Raw genomic sequence first — 17,134 nt, forward strand, 5'->3', positions numbered from 1 at the left:
TGGTGAACCTTGTAAGCCATGCTCTGTGAACCATTATATAAGTGCAGGGAGCCAAGGGAAGAAGAAAAAGAGCAGTACTTGGAGATAAATCCCAAGAAGTTTAAAATACTGAAAATATTCCCTTATTCTCATTTAAAAAAACAAACTTCTGCCAGGCACTGGTGGCTCATGCTTGTAATCCTAGCTACTCAGGAGGCTAAGATCTGAGGATCATGGTTCAAAGCCCTTTTGGGCAGGAAAGTTAGTGAGACTTTTACCAGAAGTGGTGCTGTGGCTCTAGTGGTAGAGTGGCTAGCCTTGAACTGAAAAGCTGAGGGACAGCACCCAGGCCCAGAGTTCAAACTCCAGAATTTAAGCCAGAATTATGTTATTTAAGCCAGAATTGTGAAGCTGTGTGAGGCAATGCATGCTTATAATCCCAACCCTAGATCAGAGGCAAGAAGATTGCAAATTCAAGACCATTATGGGATACATAGTGATGATTTATTTCCAACAAAACAAAAGAGACAATAATTTCAGACATTGTCTTTTTACATTGTATTCCATGTCATATATCTGTATTCCTGAAATTGAGTGTGCTAGCAGGAACCATAATAAAGACTATTTTAAAGTTAAAAATCAAAAGAGCCAAACCTAGTGGTGAACACCTATAATCCCAGGTTTATAGGTGAGAGGGTAAGGCAGGAAGCCAGCCTGGGCTTTAGCAAGATCCTATTATGTAAAAAGAAAACAATTAAATAAATAAAAAGAAGTCTGCGGATGCCGTTCAGTAGAAGTGCTTGTCTGCCTTGTTCAAGGCAAATGTAACTAGCAAATTAATTAATTGCTGAATGTGTCCTGTACTAATGTGTCTCACTCCAAACAATAGAAATAATGCAGTAAGTTCCCTTTGACAGTCTTCTACCATTCCTGATGCTTATATATAGACAGCCTTGCTTATAAATGGCCATTGTTTTAGGCCTTTCTCCATGCATTAATAGCTATGTGTGCATAAATAAAATAGATACTCTGATAGCATAATCCTCTGATTTCTCCTTCTGGAGGACAGATTAGAACATGGCTTGAACTACATGACAGGTGATTGACATCTCTGCGTAAGCAGAACTTAGCAATACTTTAACTACTTCTATTCTGCCTTTAAAAAGGGAAAAAAGAGGGCTGGGAATGTGGTTTAGAGGTAGAGCACTTGCCTAGTATATATGATGCCCTGGGTTCAATTCCTCAGTACCACATAAACAGAAAAAGTTGGAAGTGGCTCTGTGGCTCAAGTGATAGAATGCTTGCTAGTCTTGAGCTAAAAGAAGCTCTGGGACAGTGCCCAAGCACTGAGTTTAAGCTACAAAAAAAAAAAAATGAAAAAAAAAAAGGAGGGTGCGGATTAGACCCAAAAAATGAGGTTTCTTTTATTTATTAGTGGTTTGTTTTTATTTTATTGTACATTTTGGTCTATAGCTTACCTTACGTATGTTTTTTTTTTTAATCATATTCAGGACACTTAGGTTATTTCTTATTTTCCCTTATTAGTTTGTTGGAGCACTTTTGTATGTGACTCACCTAGTTGTGAAAGCAGTTTCCCAAGTGTGAAAAGTGTGAGTCAAAAATATTAATAAATATGGCTACACTGTCCTTCAGAATAGCTTTTCCAGTTGCTGATGCCACCAGTGTTTGAGCTTACCTATCTACGTCATTCATACCAATACTTAATTGTTTGTACTTGATAATACTTGATGTTAAAATTGAAATATAGCTTAGCAGTAGTCCATTTGCTTACAGTGCACACTCAATCCTCAGCACCACGAATAGAAAGATAAAATAAAAGTTCTAATGTAACTTGTTTTGCTAGTTAATATAAGTATGAGCATCTTTTCCTGTGATCTCATAATGATGAGATTTAGCAATAGTTTTTAATATTGAAGGCTGTTAATGTTGTGTGTTTGTGTGTCTTGTTTAGGCCTTTCCTATCCCAAAGTCACAATTTTAATTATATGGGCTATAGTAAATATTAGAGATAAAGTTAAACTTGGTGCAGGGATCCAAATTTTGTATCCTTTTTTACTTTTTTTTCCCCCTCAAAGTTCCTCTGGTTACAAGTTTTATAAATACTTGTTGGAATTTTTACTGTGGTATCACATACAAATATGCGCATATAATATTTTCCAGCTTTTGCCTTATTTGCACAAATGGTATGATGTACATACTATCTTGCAACTTCCCATTCTAAGTCATCTTGGGAAATCTGTGTTCTTCAATAATAAGCGAGTTCAGTGTTTGTGAGTACTGGCATTTGGGCATGACAGGTGCGCACCACTGCTCCCAGTTCTTGTGCTCCCACTTAGTTTGTGGATGACAGGTGTGTGCTCAGCTATTAGTCGAGATGGAATCTCAGGACCCAGGTGGCTTTGAGCCTCAATCCTCTGATCTCCACCTTCCAAATACTTAGGGCTACAGGCATGAGCCTCTTCTAGCTGTGATTTCTTCTTCTTCTTCTTTTTTTTTTTTTTGCAGCACAAACAATTTTCTAGTGAGAAAATTGATTAAAGCTAGAAAGGGAAATGCTTTTATGGTAATAATATTACTTACTGTTTTAATTTTTGTTATTTTTGTTTATATAAAAATCTACAAAGATACAAAGTCAAGTGGCCAAAATGTACTTATTCCTTTTTAAAAACAAACAACTGTTCTTTTTTTTTTTTTTTGTCGGTCGTGGGGCTTGAACTCTGGGCCTGGGTGCTGTCCCTCAGCTCTTCAGCTCAAGGCGAGCGCTCTACCACTTGAGCTACAGCGCCACTTCTGGTTTTCTGGTGGTTTATTGGAGATAGGAGTCTCACGGTCTCTCCTGCCCGGGCTGGCTTTGAACCGCGATCCTCAGATCTCAGCCTCCTGAGTAGCTAGGATTACAGGCGTGAGCCACCAGCGCCCGGCTCAAACAACTGTTCTTATCTTTAGTAGCTTTACAAAGGAGATGCCATTTAACAAAGCATTTTAGACTATAATGCAGCTTGATCAGTGTCATCCCTTCAACATTCTCTCCCTTTTTTTAGTTTTATGGTATATAGTGAATTCTTAACTGCGTTCTCCCCCTCTTCCCCACTTCATACGTTTTTCTTTTCCTCTCCCTGTGGTCCATCCCTGCCTCTTGCAAGGTTTTCTGGCATTGATTTTGTTCTTTCCAAAAAATTATACTTTTTGAGCTCTCCATAGAGCCTATTATACTTCAGTTAGTTTGTTTGTAACCTCTTGTGTACTGCCCAACATGCTTACTTACAGATTTATGGCTATGTTCTATCTACCACAAATGAAGGAGACCATGAAACCTTTGTTTCTCTGGATCTGGCTTACTTCACTTAATATAATGGTAATTATATAATTATCATGAACATGTAATGATAAATTTTATAAATACAATACAATTGGTTTCTTTTGTCAGCATCCCAGCAGTCAGCGACTACTCTAGGATTTCTTTGGGTCCTAAACGGGGGCCAACTGTTACTGAAAAGGAGGTGCTGACATGCATCCTCTGCCAGGAAGAACAAGAGGTGAAAATAGAAAATAATGCTATGGTATTATCAGCCTGCGTCCAGAAATCCACTGCCTTGACCCAGCGCAGGGGAAAACCCCTAGACCTCTCAGTAGGTATGTATTCTTTCACATACATCTTTTTGGCCATTTCTTTTTCTTCCAATATAAGTGAAGAAAAAAGTACTCCTTTTGAAAGAAATTTGGGAGTGAGGATGCATTTAGCCCTATTGGCAGACCCCATGCTCACATGTAAAATAGACTTTGGGTTTTACATGCCAGGTTGGCTCCTCTAGTCAGTTTTATTTTTTCCTCCCCTCTCTCCCCCATCTCCCTTCCCCACCCCTCCTCCTGTACTCTCCCCTCTCCCCCTTTCCACCCTCCTCCTCTCCATCTCTTATTTGTCTGTTTATTCTAAGTACTGTGGCCTGAACTCAGGTCCTCTTGTTCTCACCTAGCTTTTTCACTCATGTGTGGCATTCTACCACTTGAACCACAGCTGCACTTCTGGCCTTTTGCCTGTTATTTGGAGATAAGAGTCTCACAGATTTGTCTGCCTGGGCCAACTTCAAACCTCAATCCCTGGGTCTCAATCTTCTGAGTATCTAAGATTTGAAGTATAAGCCACCAGCACCAGGCTTTATTGTTTATTCATTCATTCATTCATTCATTTTTTGTCAGTTGTGGGGCTTGAGCTTGGCCTGAGTGCTATGCTTGAGCTTTTTCACTCAAGGCTAGCACTCTACCCCTTTGAGCCACAATACCACTTAAGGTTTTCTAGTGCTTAATTGGAGATAAGAATCTCATGGACTTTCCTGCCCCAGCTGGCTTCAAACCATGGTCCTTAGATCTCATCCTTCTGAATATCTGGGATTACAGGAATGGGCCACCAGTGCCAAGCTTACTTTATTTTTATTTTCTCTTATATTATGTTCATTTTACTTTATCATTTGAAAGTAAATTGGGCTGGGCACTGGTAGCTTATGCCTATATTCCTAACTACTCAGGAGGCTGAGATCTAAGAATCACAATTCAAAGCCAGCCCAGGCAGAAAAATCCCCATGGGACTTTTATCTTCATTTAACCATTCAACTGATACTAGGGATGTGGCTTAAAGTGATAGAATACTATATTTGAGCAAAAGAGCCCACGACTGATAAAAAAGAGTGGGCTTGGTGCTTGTGGCTCATGCCTATAATCCTAGCTACTCGGGAGGTTAAGATCTCAGGATCATGGTTCAAAGCCAGCCTAGGCAGGAAAGTCTGTGAGACTCTTATCTCCAGTTAACCACCAGAAAACTGGAAATGGCACTATGGTTCAAAGTGGTAGAGCTCTAGCCTTCAGCAAAAATTGCTCAACAACAGTGCCCAAGCCCCAACTTCAAGCCCCACAACTGACAAAAAAAATAGTAAGTTGGAAATATTGTACTATTGTATAAAAACGCTAAATATTACTACATTCATTTTCTAAAACTAGGGACAATCTTTTATATTGATCATATATTATCATATTTAAGGAACTTAGTATCATCTAAAATATTTAAGAATAACATTTTATTAACTATACTTCCACAACTGTTCTGACATGATATTGTGATACTTGGACATTTCTAGGAAATGAAATTTTGTGATTACAATTTTTTACCTGTCCCCATGTCTCCCTTTTAACTTTGGAAGAGATGAATATATACCTCTGTTCATTTTGTTTGTTTGTTTGTTTCTTGTTTCTGAACCAGAAACCATGGACCCACTCTTCATGGATCCAGACTTGGCCTATGGAACTTACACAGGAAGCTGTGGGCATGTCATGCATGCCGTGTGCTGGCAGAAGTAAGTTGTTCCACTGACATGTTCTTGAAAGACACTAGGAACTTTGAAGTTACCACAGGCCACAAAAAGGCATGTTTTCTCATGTCTTCTTTCCTTTGTTCTCTTAATAGAATATTTGAAACAGTTTTAATGACTTAATTCTGTGCCTATGATAGAAATTATTACAAGTCTTAGAAATTTATGCATAAAGTTAATTCAAGATACTGGTAACTCCAGAGCTTGGTAGCCTTACTACTGATAGTAAGATAACCCTTACCTCTGCACTGGAAACTAGGGAAATGGTCTCTTCCTTTATGTCTCCATAGTTACAGTTCAGTAAACTTCACTATAAACTGTATCTGCCATGACATAAACTGTTTTCCATAATTTTAACATGAATAATTTTGCACTTGAGTTCTAAAAATGTTTTTGGGATCCAAAACTCCAAATCTTTGCACTTGGAAAAAAGCCACCATGTGGTTCTAAGCGGACCTGTGTCTTTGGGATTTTGCAGGTATTTTGAAGCTGTGCAGCTGAGCTCTCAGCAGCGCATTCATGTTGATCTTTTTGACTTGGAGAGTGGAGAATATCTTTGCCCTCTTTGCAAGTCTCTGTGCAATACTGTGATCCCTCTTATTCCCTTGCAACCTCAGAAGATAAACAGGTATGTTTTAGCTTATACATAGGTCAGTGTTTAAATGCCCATCATTAACCTTTAGAGAAACTAGTGTACTTTTTCATTTCATAACTTTTAAAATTAGATTGAAAGCATAACATTTGGTCCTTAAGAAAACTAAGGTGGTCACACAAGTCACTTTGCCATGCCTAGATCTCTCATACACAATTAAAACAGTAGAACACTGAGGGTCCAAGTGCTAATGTCATTTGTTTTGAGACCTGTATGAAAATTAAAAAAAAAACAATAAAACCACTATCATACCACCTTTGGTAATATGTGACCATTTAGAGCTTTACTTTGTGTGTGTGCATGTAAATACTAGGATTTGAACTCAAGACCTTGAACTCTTGCTTGACTTCTTTTGCTCAAGGCTGGTGCTATACTACCTGAGCCACACCTCTACTTCTGGCTTTTTCTAGGTAATGAGAGATAAGATTTGTTTGCATAGACTGGCACTGAACAACGAGCCTCGGATCTCAGCCTCCTGAGTGGCTAAGATTTTGGATATAAGACACCTGCGCTTGTCTAGTGCTTTAAAAAATTTCATTCTGATTACCTATAAATAGAATATAACAACAAATTTGGGGTGTGTGTGTGCATGTGCATGTGTGTGTACTTACTGATCCTGGTGCTTGAACTCAGATTAAGTGCTATCTCTGAGCTTCTGTGCTCAAGGCTAGTGCTCTACCACTTTGAGCCACAGTGCCATTTTTGGCTTTTTGGTAGATAATTGGAGATTAGAGTCCCACAAACTTTCCTGCCTGGGCTAGCTTTGAACTGTGATTCTCAAATATCAGCCTCTTGAGTAGGCTTTTACAGGTACGAACCACTGATGCTGGGCCCAGTGTTTTTTGTTTTTGTTTTAGATGACAACTAAAACTTTTTAATTATATATTTTCTGTATTTTTCTTCTAGTATGTGATGAGAATATGCTATTTAAAATTGATCTTCAGTTTCTTTAACACATGGTGAACTTGTGGACTAGGAAGGTGGCTCAGTGGTAGAGTGTTTGCCCTGCATGCATGAGGCCCTGGGTTCAAGTCCTCAGCACCACATAAGCAGAAAAACCCAGAAGTGGCTCTGTGGCTCATGTGGTAGAGTGCTAGCCTTGAGCTGAAGAGCTGAGGGACAGCGCCCAGAGACCCCACAACCAGCAAAAAAACAAAACAAAACAAAAAAACACGGTGAACTTGTATCAATAAACCTAAGTTCTGATAAAGGAAATGGTTTTGCTGATTTGATGAAAATGTATTTGACTGGTGATGTAGCTCAGTGGTAAGAGCACTTAACATGTACAGGTTCTGAGTTCAGTCCTTCATACTATAAAAAGCAGAGACAGACCCCTTATCAAAATGATCAAACTTAAAAATTTTCTAGAAAAAATTTCAAAACCAGTATGCTAATATTTTTAAGTCATAGCTAGTTATAATTCTCACTTGAGAACCAAAACAATTTCTTAGGTCAGATTTGTGCCCATAGATACAGATTTATTGTGCATCGTTAATTTGCTTTTATGGGAAGGTTTTTCTTTTCAATAAAACAGAATCAGTTAGCCTTTTAAATGGCACTGGCTGGTTTTGGTCCCCTTCCTTTGGTCCTCAAGAGCTGTTTGGGTCAAGCCCCTGTCTTTCTGTAATGTTCATTGCCAGCCCCTCCTCCTCATAGTGAGAAACACTGTGGGGAAACAAAAAAGCAGCCAGGTAGCTATCTATCAATTAGCTCACGACACTATGTGTGGACAGAATTGTGAGGAAGCTCCTCTCTGGGATGGTAACGTTTGAGTGAAGACGCCAATAAAATGAGTGTCAGTATCCCTGGAAGACGATACTGCACAGGCAATGTCAAGAGCAAAGGCACCAAGTTAGAAACCTAGGCATGTTCCAGTCACAGCAGGGAGGCTGCATGCCTGCAAGCAGATAGCCTGATTAGGAAGGGACTCATGAGCTAAATTGAGAAGTATGTGATGGAAAACCACTGCAATATTCCAACAAGAGAATATCTGACCTATAGTTTTAGAAGCTCCCTTTAATTGAGGTGTGTTAAATTTGCACTTAATAATAAAATACAGGAATCGAAGCAGAAAGAGTAGTAAATAATTCCGTTCAGGGATTAGCGTAATAGTTAATTTAGGGTACATTATAAGGAATTGATTTAGAATATATTCATAAGGTAAAACCTGTAAAAGCAGCTAAGAGATAATAGTGTGAGAGAATCAAGAACTCAGTGACAATGCCTATTTCTGCTTTAAACAACTAGAATGTTATTTATGTTTACTAGTACTTAGTATTCTGGGCAATAGATGTGTGGGGAGTATCTTATTCCTTATACCTTTTTTTTTTTTTTTTTGGTTGGTGATGGGGCTTGAACTATGAGCCTGAAGGTTACCCCTGACCTTTATTTGCTCAAGACTAGCACTCTACCACTTGAGCCACAGCACCACTTCTGCCTTTTCTGTTTATGTGGTAGTGAGGAATCAAACAGGGCTTCATGCTTGTTAGGCAAGCACTCTACCACTAAGCCTTCCTTATACTTTTAAAATCCTCTTTCTTCCCAAATAACTTCACCTTTAGGCACATGTTTCTTTGACTTTGATAATTAATCTGGAGGAATTTGATTTTGGTCGTGGTGGTGGTGGTGGTCATAGAGCTTGAACTCAAGGCCCAGGCACTGTCCCTGAGTTTTCGCACTTCAGGCTAGCCCTCTACCACAGCACCACTTCCAGTTTTCTGGTGGTTAATTGGAGAAGAGAGTCTCATGGACTTTCCTACCTAGGCTGGCTTCAAACCATAATTCCCAGATCTCAACCTCCTAAGTAGCTAGGATTATAGGCATAAGCCACCAGCACCTAGCAGAATTTGTGTTTTTTTTTTTTTTTTTGGGTCCGGTCGGGGGGCCTGAACTCTGGGCCTGGGCGCTGTCCCTCAGCTCTTCAGCTCAAGGATAGCACTCTATCACTTGAGCCACAGCGCCACTTCTGGCTTTTTTCTTTTTGCTTATGTGGTGCTGAGGAATCGAACCCAGGGCCTCATGCATGCAAGGCAAGCGCTCTACCACTGAGCCACCTTCCCAGCCCCAGAATTTGGTATTTTTATGTAGCCACTTCCTCAAGGAAAGACTAGGAGTTCAGCTTTTCAAATCAACTTTGTTCTGATGATATTAATAATTTCTAAATTATGTGTTTTGTTTTTTTCCAGTGAAAATGCAGAAGCTCTGGCTCAACTTTTGACCTTGGCACAGTGGATACAGACTGTTCTCGCCAGAATATCAGGTTATAATGTGAAACACACTAAAGGTTTGCTTGAATTTATTTTGTATTAGTTGTGTGCAAATTATGTCTGAATCTTTAATTTTTAAAAAAAAAGGCAATTATGCTAAAAGAAGCACACACTTGTTAGATATCAGGAAAAGGAAGTTTCTGAAGTCAAGACAAAGGTTGATTCATATCAGTGTCCTCAGTTCAGTCATTTTTCTTACTGAGAGGCAGAAGAGGTAGGCAGTTATTCTGGAGTCATTCTGCCTGACTTTGAATCTTAGATCCAAAAATCCACCTCACTCAGTAAGGATCACTACTGGGTCTGTGATCTTGGGTCAGTTACTTAAGCTCATTGCTACCTCAACTGTCATATCTACAATTAGGCAATAGTAATGTCAGTACCTTTTTCATTGCTTGAAGAATTGGATTATTACTTATAGAGTAGAATAGTCCGTGGCTCCTAGAGCTATATGTGTTAGCCATTACTAATACTGATATTATTGGTATGTTACCATTAATACTAATAACAGAAAAAATTTAAAACTATTACCTTGTCTGGAGTAGTAGTGTGTGCCTGTAATCCTACCTACTCAGGAGGCTAAGGTGAGGAGGATCAAGATTCCAGGAAGTCCACACAAAATGTTCTTGAAACTCAGTTGAAGAAATTGGATGCTATGTTATTCTGGTTACCAGATAGGAGGATCACAGTCCAGTCCCAGGTCTGGGCAGAGAAAGCAAAGTCCTATCTCAAAATAACCAACACAAAGAGGGCTAAAGGCTTGGTGCAGTGCCTGCCTAGCAATGCAAGACTCTAAGTTCCAACCCTAATAATAGACAACCACTTAAATCTACTGCCTTATTTGCATGTTCCTTGCAATTTAGAGACTAGTTATTAGTAGAGATATGCTTGGGAAAGAAAAAGGACATTTACAATATTTAGTGTTAAGTGTTTAGAAAAGTATCTCACTTTACTAGGCTGTGAATAAATGGGATAAAAAAGAATCCAGCTTATTTTTTTTTTTTTGGTTGGTCGTGGGACTTGAACTCTGAGCTTGGGCACCCTTCAGCTCAAGGCAAGTGCTCTACCACTTGAGCCACAGCGCCACTTCCGGTTTTCTAGTGGTTTATTAGAGATACGAGTCTCATGGACTTTACTGCCCAAGCTGGCTTTGAACTGTGATCCTCAGATCTCAGCCTCCTGATTAGCTAGGGTTACAGGCGTGAGCCTGGCCCACCTCAAGGCTAGCGCTCTACCACATGAGCCACAGCGCCACTTCCGACTTTTCCTGCTTATGTGGTGCTGAGGAATCGAACCCAGGCCCTCAGGCATGCAAGGCAAGCGCTCTGCCACTGAGCCACCTTCTCGGCCCCCAGTTGAAATTTTTTTTAACCCATCTTGCTCTGCTGTCAAGCTGGCCTTGTACCTGGGGGCATAGTGGTCCTTCCACCACGACCTCAGTGGCTGGCACCACAGGCTGCGCTTACATGTCCTGCTTAAAAGTTTACTCCAGTCTCATTCCTTCCTTAGATCCAAAATTGATGACTAGTTCACCTAGAAAATATTTCAGAACATTTCTAGGTATCATCAGATTATTTATGTTTTATTTCTTTCATCTTTCCCTTCTTTTATTTGTCCCAGTGTTCCCCATCTATTTCACCTTCTGTAATGCTGAGTGCTTAATCAGATGCTCATTACTGTACAAGCCTTGATCCCTATAGAACAGATGCATTCCTTAATGCAGAAAGAAAGAATTAGATCTGTTTAATAGAATTTAAAGCCAAAGGGGCTGGGAAGGTGGCTCAGCGGGAGGGCGCTTGCCTCACATGCATGAGGCCCTGGGTTTGATTCCTCAGCACCACATAAACAGAAAAGGTCGGAATGGCACTGTGTCTCAAGCAGTAGAACATTAGCCTTGAGCTGAAGAGCTGAGGGACAGTGCGCAGGCCCAGCATTCAAGCCCCACGACCAACACCTCCGCACCCCAGCCCCCCCCCCCCCCCCCCAAAAAAAAAAAAGAATTTAAAGCCAGAATTGATTAATCGAAGCTGTAGCAAGGGAAAATACATTGTGGAGAAAATGGGACTTAATTTGATCTCAGGGTAAATTTGGAGGTGAGGAGATAGGTATGAGGAGAACGTTTTCTAAAAAGTATGAATATGACATTTTCAGAGACATTAAAAAAGCTTAGCTTACCAGAGTTGAGGGTACATAGTAGGAAACAGAGGAGACTCTAGGACAAGGTTATGGAGGGTTGCAAATAAGAACTTAGACTTGATCGTTTAGAGACAGAATGATAATACAACAGTCAGCAGTGACTGTCTTTGGCAGCATCCATCCTAATTATCCCTTCTCCATTAACTTCATATGTTTCACAATTGGTTCCAATGGAGTTAACAGTGTGTTTGTTAGAAAACTCCTTATTGAAAGAACTTATTTTACTTAGAAGTTATTATTTTATTTTTTGAAATAAAATTAGCATATTGATGTCTAAGAATATCTACATGGAGAAATATTAATATGGAGAAAGGAAAAATCATCCCAATATCATTTCTGGTTGCCTGGGTGGAGAATGTATGAATGCATATTCAGTGCTTTCTAGTATTTTTTAAGATGATCATGTATAATTTTAAAAAGCAACATGTATTACTATCAGATTAAATTTATTCATGATTTTTCTTTCTTTTTCATTTTAATGTATAAGGAGAAAGCCCAACCATTCCTGTCTTATTTAATCAAGGAATGGGCGATTCCACTTTTGAGTTTCATTCCATCCTGAGTTTTGGAGTTCAGTCATCGTAAGTATCCATGAAGTTTATAAATGGTTGTAAAAATAATAGTGGAAACAGTCCTTCCATCTTTCTTTCCTTCATTTTTTATTTGTAAAAGTATTCCCATTTCCTCCCTGGAGCTTTATTTGTATTAGTAAAATAAAGTGGTTTGAGATATTAAAAATACATGTTTCATGGCATATATTTTTCACTACCAGTGACAAAAAGTCAATTCTGTATGGTCCAGAAGAGGATATATATTTATGAGGCAGTAGCCTTCAAATCTACCCCACATGTTATCTGGAAGATACTTATGTGATGACACTTTGACAAATACATAATACAATAAATCAAGTATCATTAATTCACAAATATTACTATCTGGACCTTTGTAGTTTTAACCTTTGTTTATATTAGCTGTCCTATTGCTGCTGAGGTATTTATTACAAATGGAAGTTACCACCCCTTTGCATGTTATTACCTTACCACACATACATGTAAGACAAGCACATACATACACCTATCTATACAAGAGTACTTTCTGGAGGTTCTAATCTCTAATTTAACAAAACTATTTACTTCTGTCAAAAAGGATTTGCTGTACCTCATGGCTCATGCCTGTAATTACACCTACTTGGGAGGTGAATGTCATGAGGATTTTGATTTTGGGCTGGTCTGGGAAAAAAGTTTGTAAGATAGTCCCACTCAGCTGGGCATGGTCATTTCAGCTACATAGGAAGTGGAAATAGCATTATGGCCCAGGCCAGCCTGAGCATCAGTACAGAACCTTATTTGAAAAGTAATTAAAGCAAAAAAGTAATAGAGGTATGACAAGTGGTAGAGAACCTGCCTTGCAAGTATGAGGCCTAGAATTAAAATCCCAGTGTGGCCAAAAGAAAAGGTTAACTTGTTTCTGTTGCTTCTGTACTTAAACTTCCGAGAAAGTAGCCTTTTTTACTAAACTACCACATAAATTTCTCCTGTTTCGTTTTTAGGATTAAGTATTCTAATAGTATCAAGGAAATGGTGGTTCTCTTTGCCACAACAATTTATAGAATTGGACTGAAAGTGCCTCCTGATGAAATGGATCCTCGAGTCCCTGTGATGACCTGGAGCACATGTGCTTTCACTATTCAAGCAATTGGTAAGGCCTAGAAGAAAATGGCTTGGGCATTTCACTAAAACAGAATTAACATTCATTGACCAAAAAGTATATCATTTTTCTCCTAATATCCCAGAAGGCTTTGAGCTGTTTGAGGTGTGGTCATTTTTTTCTATAGGTCACTTTTAGCCAACTATCATAGTGATCATATACAGCGTAAGTTAAAGATAGCTTAAAGGGATAACTCAAGCATGTAACAGTCAAAAGTGGTCGATTTAGCTGAAAGTGGTGACAAATACCTGTAATTCCTGAGAGTAGAGACAGATGGCAAGTTTTAGATCAGTGCAGCTAAAAGTTAGCAAGACCGTATCTCAAAAACAAAATAAAGCAGGGAGGCAAGCACTGGTGGTTCCCACTTGCAAACTTGGCTACTCAGGATTGAGAGACCCATAAAAATTCCTATTTACTCATAGAAAATAATACAGTATTCATTGTTAAGGATGAGTTGATAGGTAACAGGTACCAATTACTTGATCACGTATAAGAAAAATATGCGAAAATCTATAACCTTTCAAAGGATAAATATGTAGATTCACAAATTAATGTTTTATTAAAAAATGAGATCTTTTAATATGCTCATAATGCTGCATGTACTTCATAACTAGTGTTAATATATTTTCATGATTTTATTAATAGCACATTAAAGTAAATAATTTCTTTGAAAAAAACAACAAAAACAAAATCAGCCCAGGAAGATAAAAAAGCTGGACTGAAGACATGGCTCTAGTGGTAGACAGCCAATCATGAGAAAACAACACAAATGCATTGGAGTCCCTAAGGTCAAGCCCCAGTACTGCCAAGAAAGGGAAGGAAGAAAGAAATGAATGAACGAATTAACAAAGGAAGGAAAGAAGGAAAGACAGCTCAAGTGGAAAAACACTTGCCTAGCCTAGCATGTATAAGGCCCTGGGTTAATTCTTGGTACCAAAAAAAAACTTTTTTAATGGCTGATTTATAACTTTATACGATCAAGAATCACTTAGATTTTAAATGAAACATTTGTTCCTTATAGTTAAAAAGTACAATACCATAGAGGAGTTTTAAGGACTAAGAGTTTTCCTAACAAAAGGACTTGGAAAGTAAACAGGAGTAGCTATACTCTTACCTGATAAGTCTTCAGCCTACTTCTGGTGTAATCCCAGCTGTAATCCTAACTACTCAGGAGGCTGAGATCTGAGGATCACAGCTTGACCCAGTTTAGGAAGGAATGTTTATGAGACTGTTACCTATAATTAAGCACAAAAAAAGCTATAAGTGGAAGTGTAGCTCAAATGGATGAGTACCAGCCTTGAGCAGAAGAGTTCAAGGACAGTGCCCAGGCTCTGAGTTCAAGCCCCAGGTTCACCAAATAGAAAAAAGAATCTTCAATGGGTGAGAATATTATAAGGGGTGATACCGATCAAGACGCAGGGTATTCATAAACTGCTTTGTTGAATGGCAGCTACTTTGTACAACAACTTTTACAGACAATAAAAATTATAGAAATTACTCAGAAGGCACAAAGATTTATATTTATAAAGAAAATAGTTCATCAAAAGGCGATAACAATTGTTAACATACACGTACCACACATAGGTATATCTGATTACATTAAATAAAAAGTACTAGCCTTAGAGTCACAGACAGACTCCAACATAATAATGGTGTGAGACTTCAGTTCTTCACTCCCACCAATAGATAGGTCCTCCAGACAGCTAATCAAAGAAACTTCAGCATTAAGAGACCCTGTAGACCAAATGGAATTAATTAGCAGACATTTGTGTTTATGTGTGTATACCCATATGCATATCAGACTGTTCGAAAAAGGCAGTGGGGAGGAAGGGAAATTCAGTGAACATAATTGAAGGGATGAACTTTTCTGCAGTACACTGTATGAATCCATAGAACTTATGGACTTATTTATTTACTGTGATGCACCTTTATACTATTAATGTATGTTAACAAAGAAAAAAATACTTGAAAAAACCTAAAAAATGTTTTAACTTCAGAGAATTTTAGATTAGGAATATTCAACCAGTATTTTATACTTTTTGCTACCTTTGGAAAGACTAACATCTCCTTATATTTAGATGCTGTGAACATAAAATCCTTGTTTTGTTATAAAGTAAATGACCCACTCAATAGAAATATACCGAATCTTTTCATAGGTAATTTTGTAATCTTGTAATAGTTAGATTCTTTTCAATTAGTATAGTTTCATATTGTGTGTGTTATAGTGTTTTTTTTTTCCATTCTGCAAACATAATGTTCTACTTTCATCTTTTTAATAGACAGGTAAAATTGAATTGGGTATAATATGATGTTCTTTTTTTTTTTTTTCTTGTTGGTCGTGGTGTTTGAACTCTGGGCCTGGTCACTGTCCCTGAGCTCTTCAGCTCAAGATGAGCACTCTACCACTTGAGCCACAGCACCACTTCTGGTTTTCTGGTGGTTCATTGGAGCTAAGAGTTTCATGGACTTTCCTGCCCAGGCTGGATTTCAGCCTCCTGAGTAGCTAGGATTATAGGCATGAGCCACTGGCACCTGGCTAATATGATGTTTTAAAGAGTAGTATATGCTATAGAAAGATTAAGCCAAGCTAATTATCAAATATGTTTACTCAGTTATTTTTGTGGTGAGATATGTTTATTTGTAGTATATAATCAGCTAACTTCTCTCTCTCTTATGAGAACAGTAAAGAATATAACAGATATATTGGCACAAGATGTAGTTGAAGAATCAAAGCATCATTTATTTTCGACTATTTAAAGATAGAAAAAGAGGGCTGGGAAGGTGGCTCAGTGGTAGAGCGCTTAACCTTGCATGCCTGAGGCCCTGGGTTCAATTCCTCAGCAACACATAAGCAAAAATTAAAAAAAAAAGAAAAAGAATGGAGTATAATACTACAATCCCAGCACTTGGAAGCAGCAGCAGAAAGATTATCAATTTGAGACAGACTGGGTTAGTGAATTCATGACCAGTCTGAGCTACATAACAAGATATTGTCTCAAAAAAAAAAAAAAAAAGCAGTATTCTGGAGTTATTGCTTTTGTGTTTTCCTTTTTTTTTTTTTTTTTTTAAAGAAAACCTATTGGAAGATGAAGGAAAACCTCTGTTTGGAGCACTTCAAAATAGGCAGGTATGTATATTCCAACAGAGTTGATGTAGGCTGTAGTTTTGTGAGATATTTAAAATATTAAAAATAAATAACCAGAGTTAACTTAACAGTTTTGAAAATGTTTACTCTTTTTCCTGTGAAGAATAGTGGAATTCTGTGGGAGGAGAAAGGAACTATTTCAATATTATAGGAAAATGAATGATCACTGTAACATACTTTAGTCAACTTTCTGTAGTTAAATGATTACATAGGTTCCAGGTAATAACCTCATTATTCTCCCACTCCTTTGCGAATTGTCACATCTAAAACTTGGAATCCCCTATATTTTTCTCTCCTCATTAATGTTATACCATCATGTAACATGTATCATTGACAAGGCTGGCTTAGTTCTAAACAGATCATCATAACTGAGTTTGAGAATAAAACATAAAACTCAAAACTCAAAAGAGTGTGCCCTAGTAGCACTCTGAAAAGAAAATGGGCACAGTAGATTTAATAGACTATTCCATTGTCCTTCCCCTCCTATATCCTGACAGGTGGCACGTGAAACTCAGAATCCACCAGGTATACTTACTTCCCTCTAGTTCTGTTGTTTGGGAAGCAGAAGATGTGTTGAGTGGCCCAGTGGTTTTCTTAACTTATCATTTTAGAATTTCTAGAAATACATTTGTACAAGCCTCAATAGAATTCATAAATTGGCTAGACATTTAAGAAATTGCCTCTAAAAATGAGGGTGTTAAGGGAATTAAAAATATCACAGCTGGGGGCTGGGAAGGTGGCTCAGTGGTAGAGCGCTTGCCTTGCATGCCTGAGGACCTGGGTTCGATTCCTCAGCACCACATAAGCAAAA

At 38.3% G+C, this 17,134-nt stretch overlaps 1 protein-coding gene across 1 annotated transcript in view; it reads left to right on the top strand.

The window, feature by feature from the left end:
- The window catches only part of Ubr1 (ubiquitin protein ligase E3 component n-recognin 1), a 94,778-nt gene that overhangs the window by 59,212 nt on the left and 18,432 nt on the right, over nucleotides 1-17,134 (top strand). The window contains exons 30-36 of the mRNA XM_013009984.1: nucleotides 3,428-3,633; nucleotides 5,252-5,345; nucleotides 5,839-5,988; nucleotides 9,198-9,295; nucleotides 11,959-12,052; nucleotides 13,021-13,169; nucleotides 16,250-16,305. Coding sequence (XP_012865438.1) covers nucleotides 3,428-3,633; nucleotides 5,252-5,345; nucleotides 5,839-5,988; nucleotides 9,198-9,295; nucleotides 11,959-12,052; nucleotides 13,021-13,169; nucleotides 16,250-16,305 — 847 coding nt within the window. The remainder of the gene's footprint in view (nucleotides 1-3,427; nucleotides 3,634-5,251; nucleotides 5,346-5,838; nucleotides 5,989-9,197; nucleotides 9,296-11,958; nucleotides 12,053-13,020; nucleotides 13,170-16,249; nucleotides 16,306-17,134) is intronic.

The sequence above is a fragment of the Dipodomys ordii genome, unplaced genomic scaffold, assembly GCF_000151885.1.
Source record: "Dipodomys ordii isolate 6190 unplaced genomic scaffold, Dord_2.0 Scaffold11, whole genome shotgun sequence".
Classification (NCBI taxonomy): Eukaryota; Metazoa; Chordata; class Mammalia; order Rodentia; family Heteromyidae; genus Dipodomys; species Dipodomys ordii.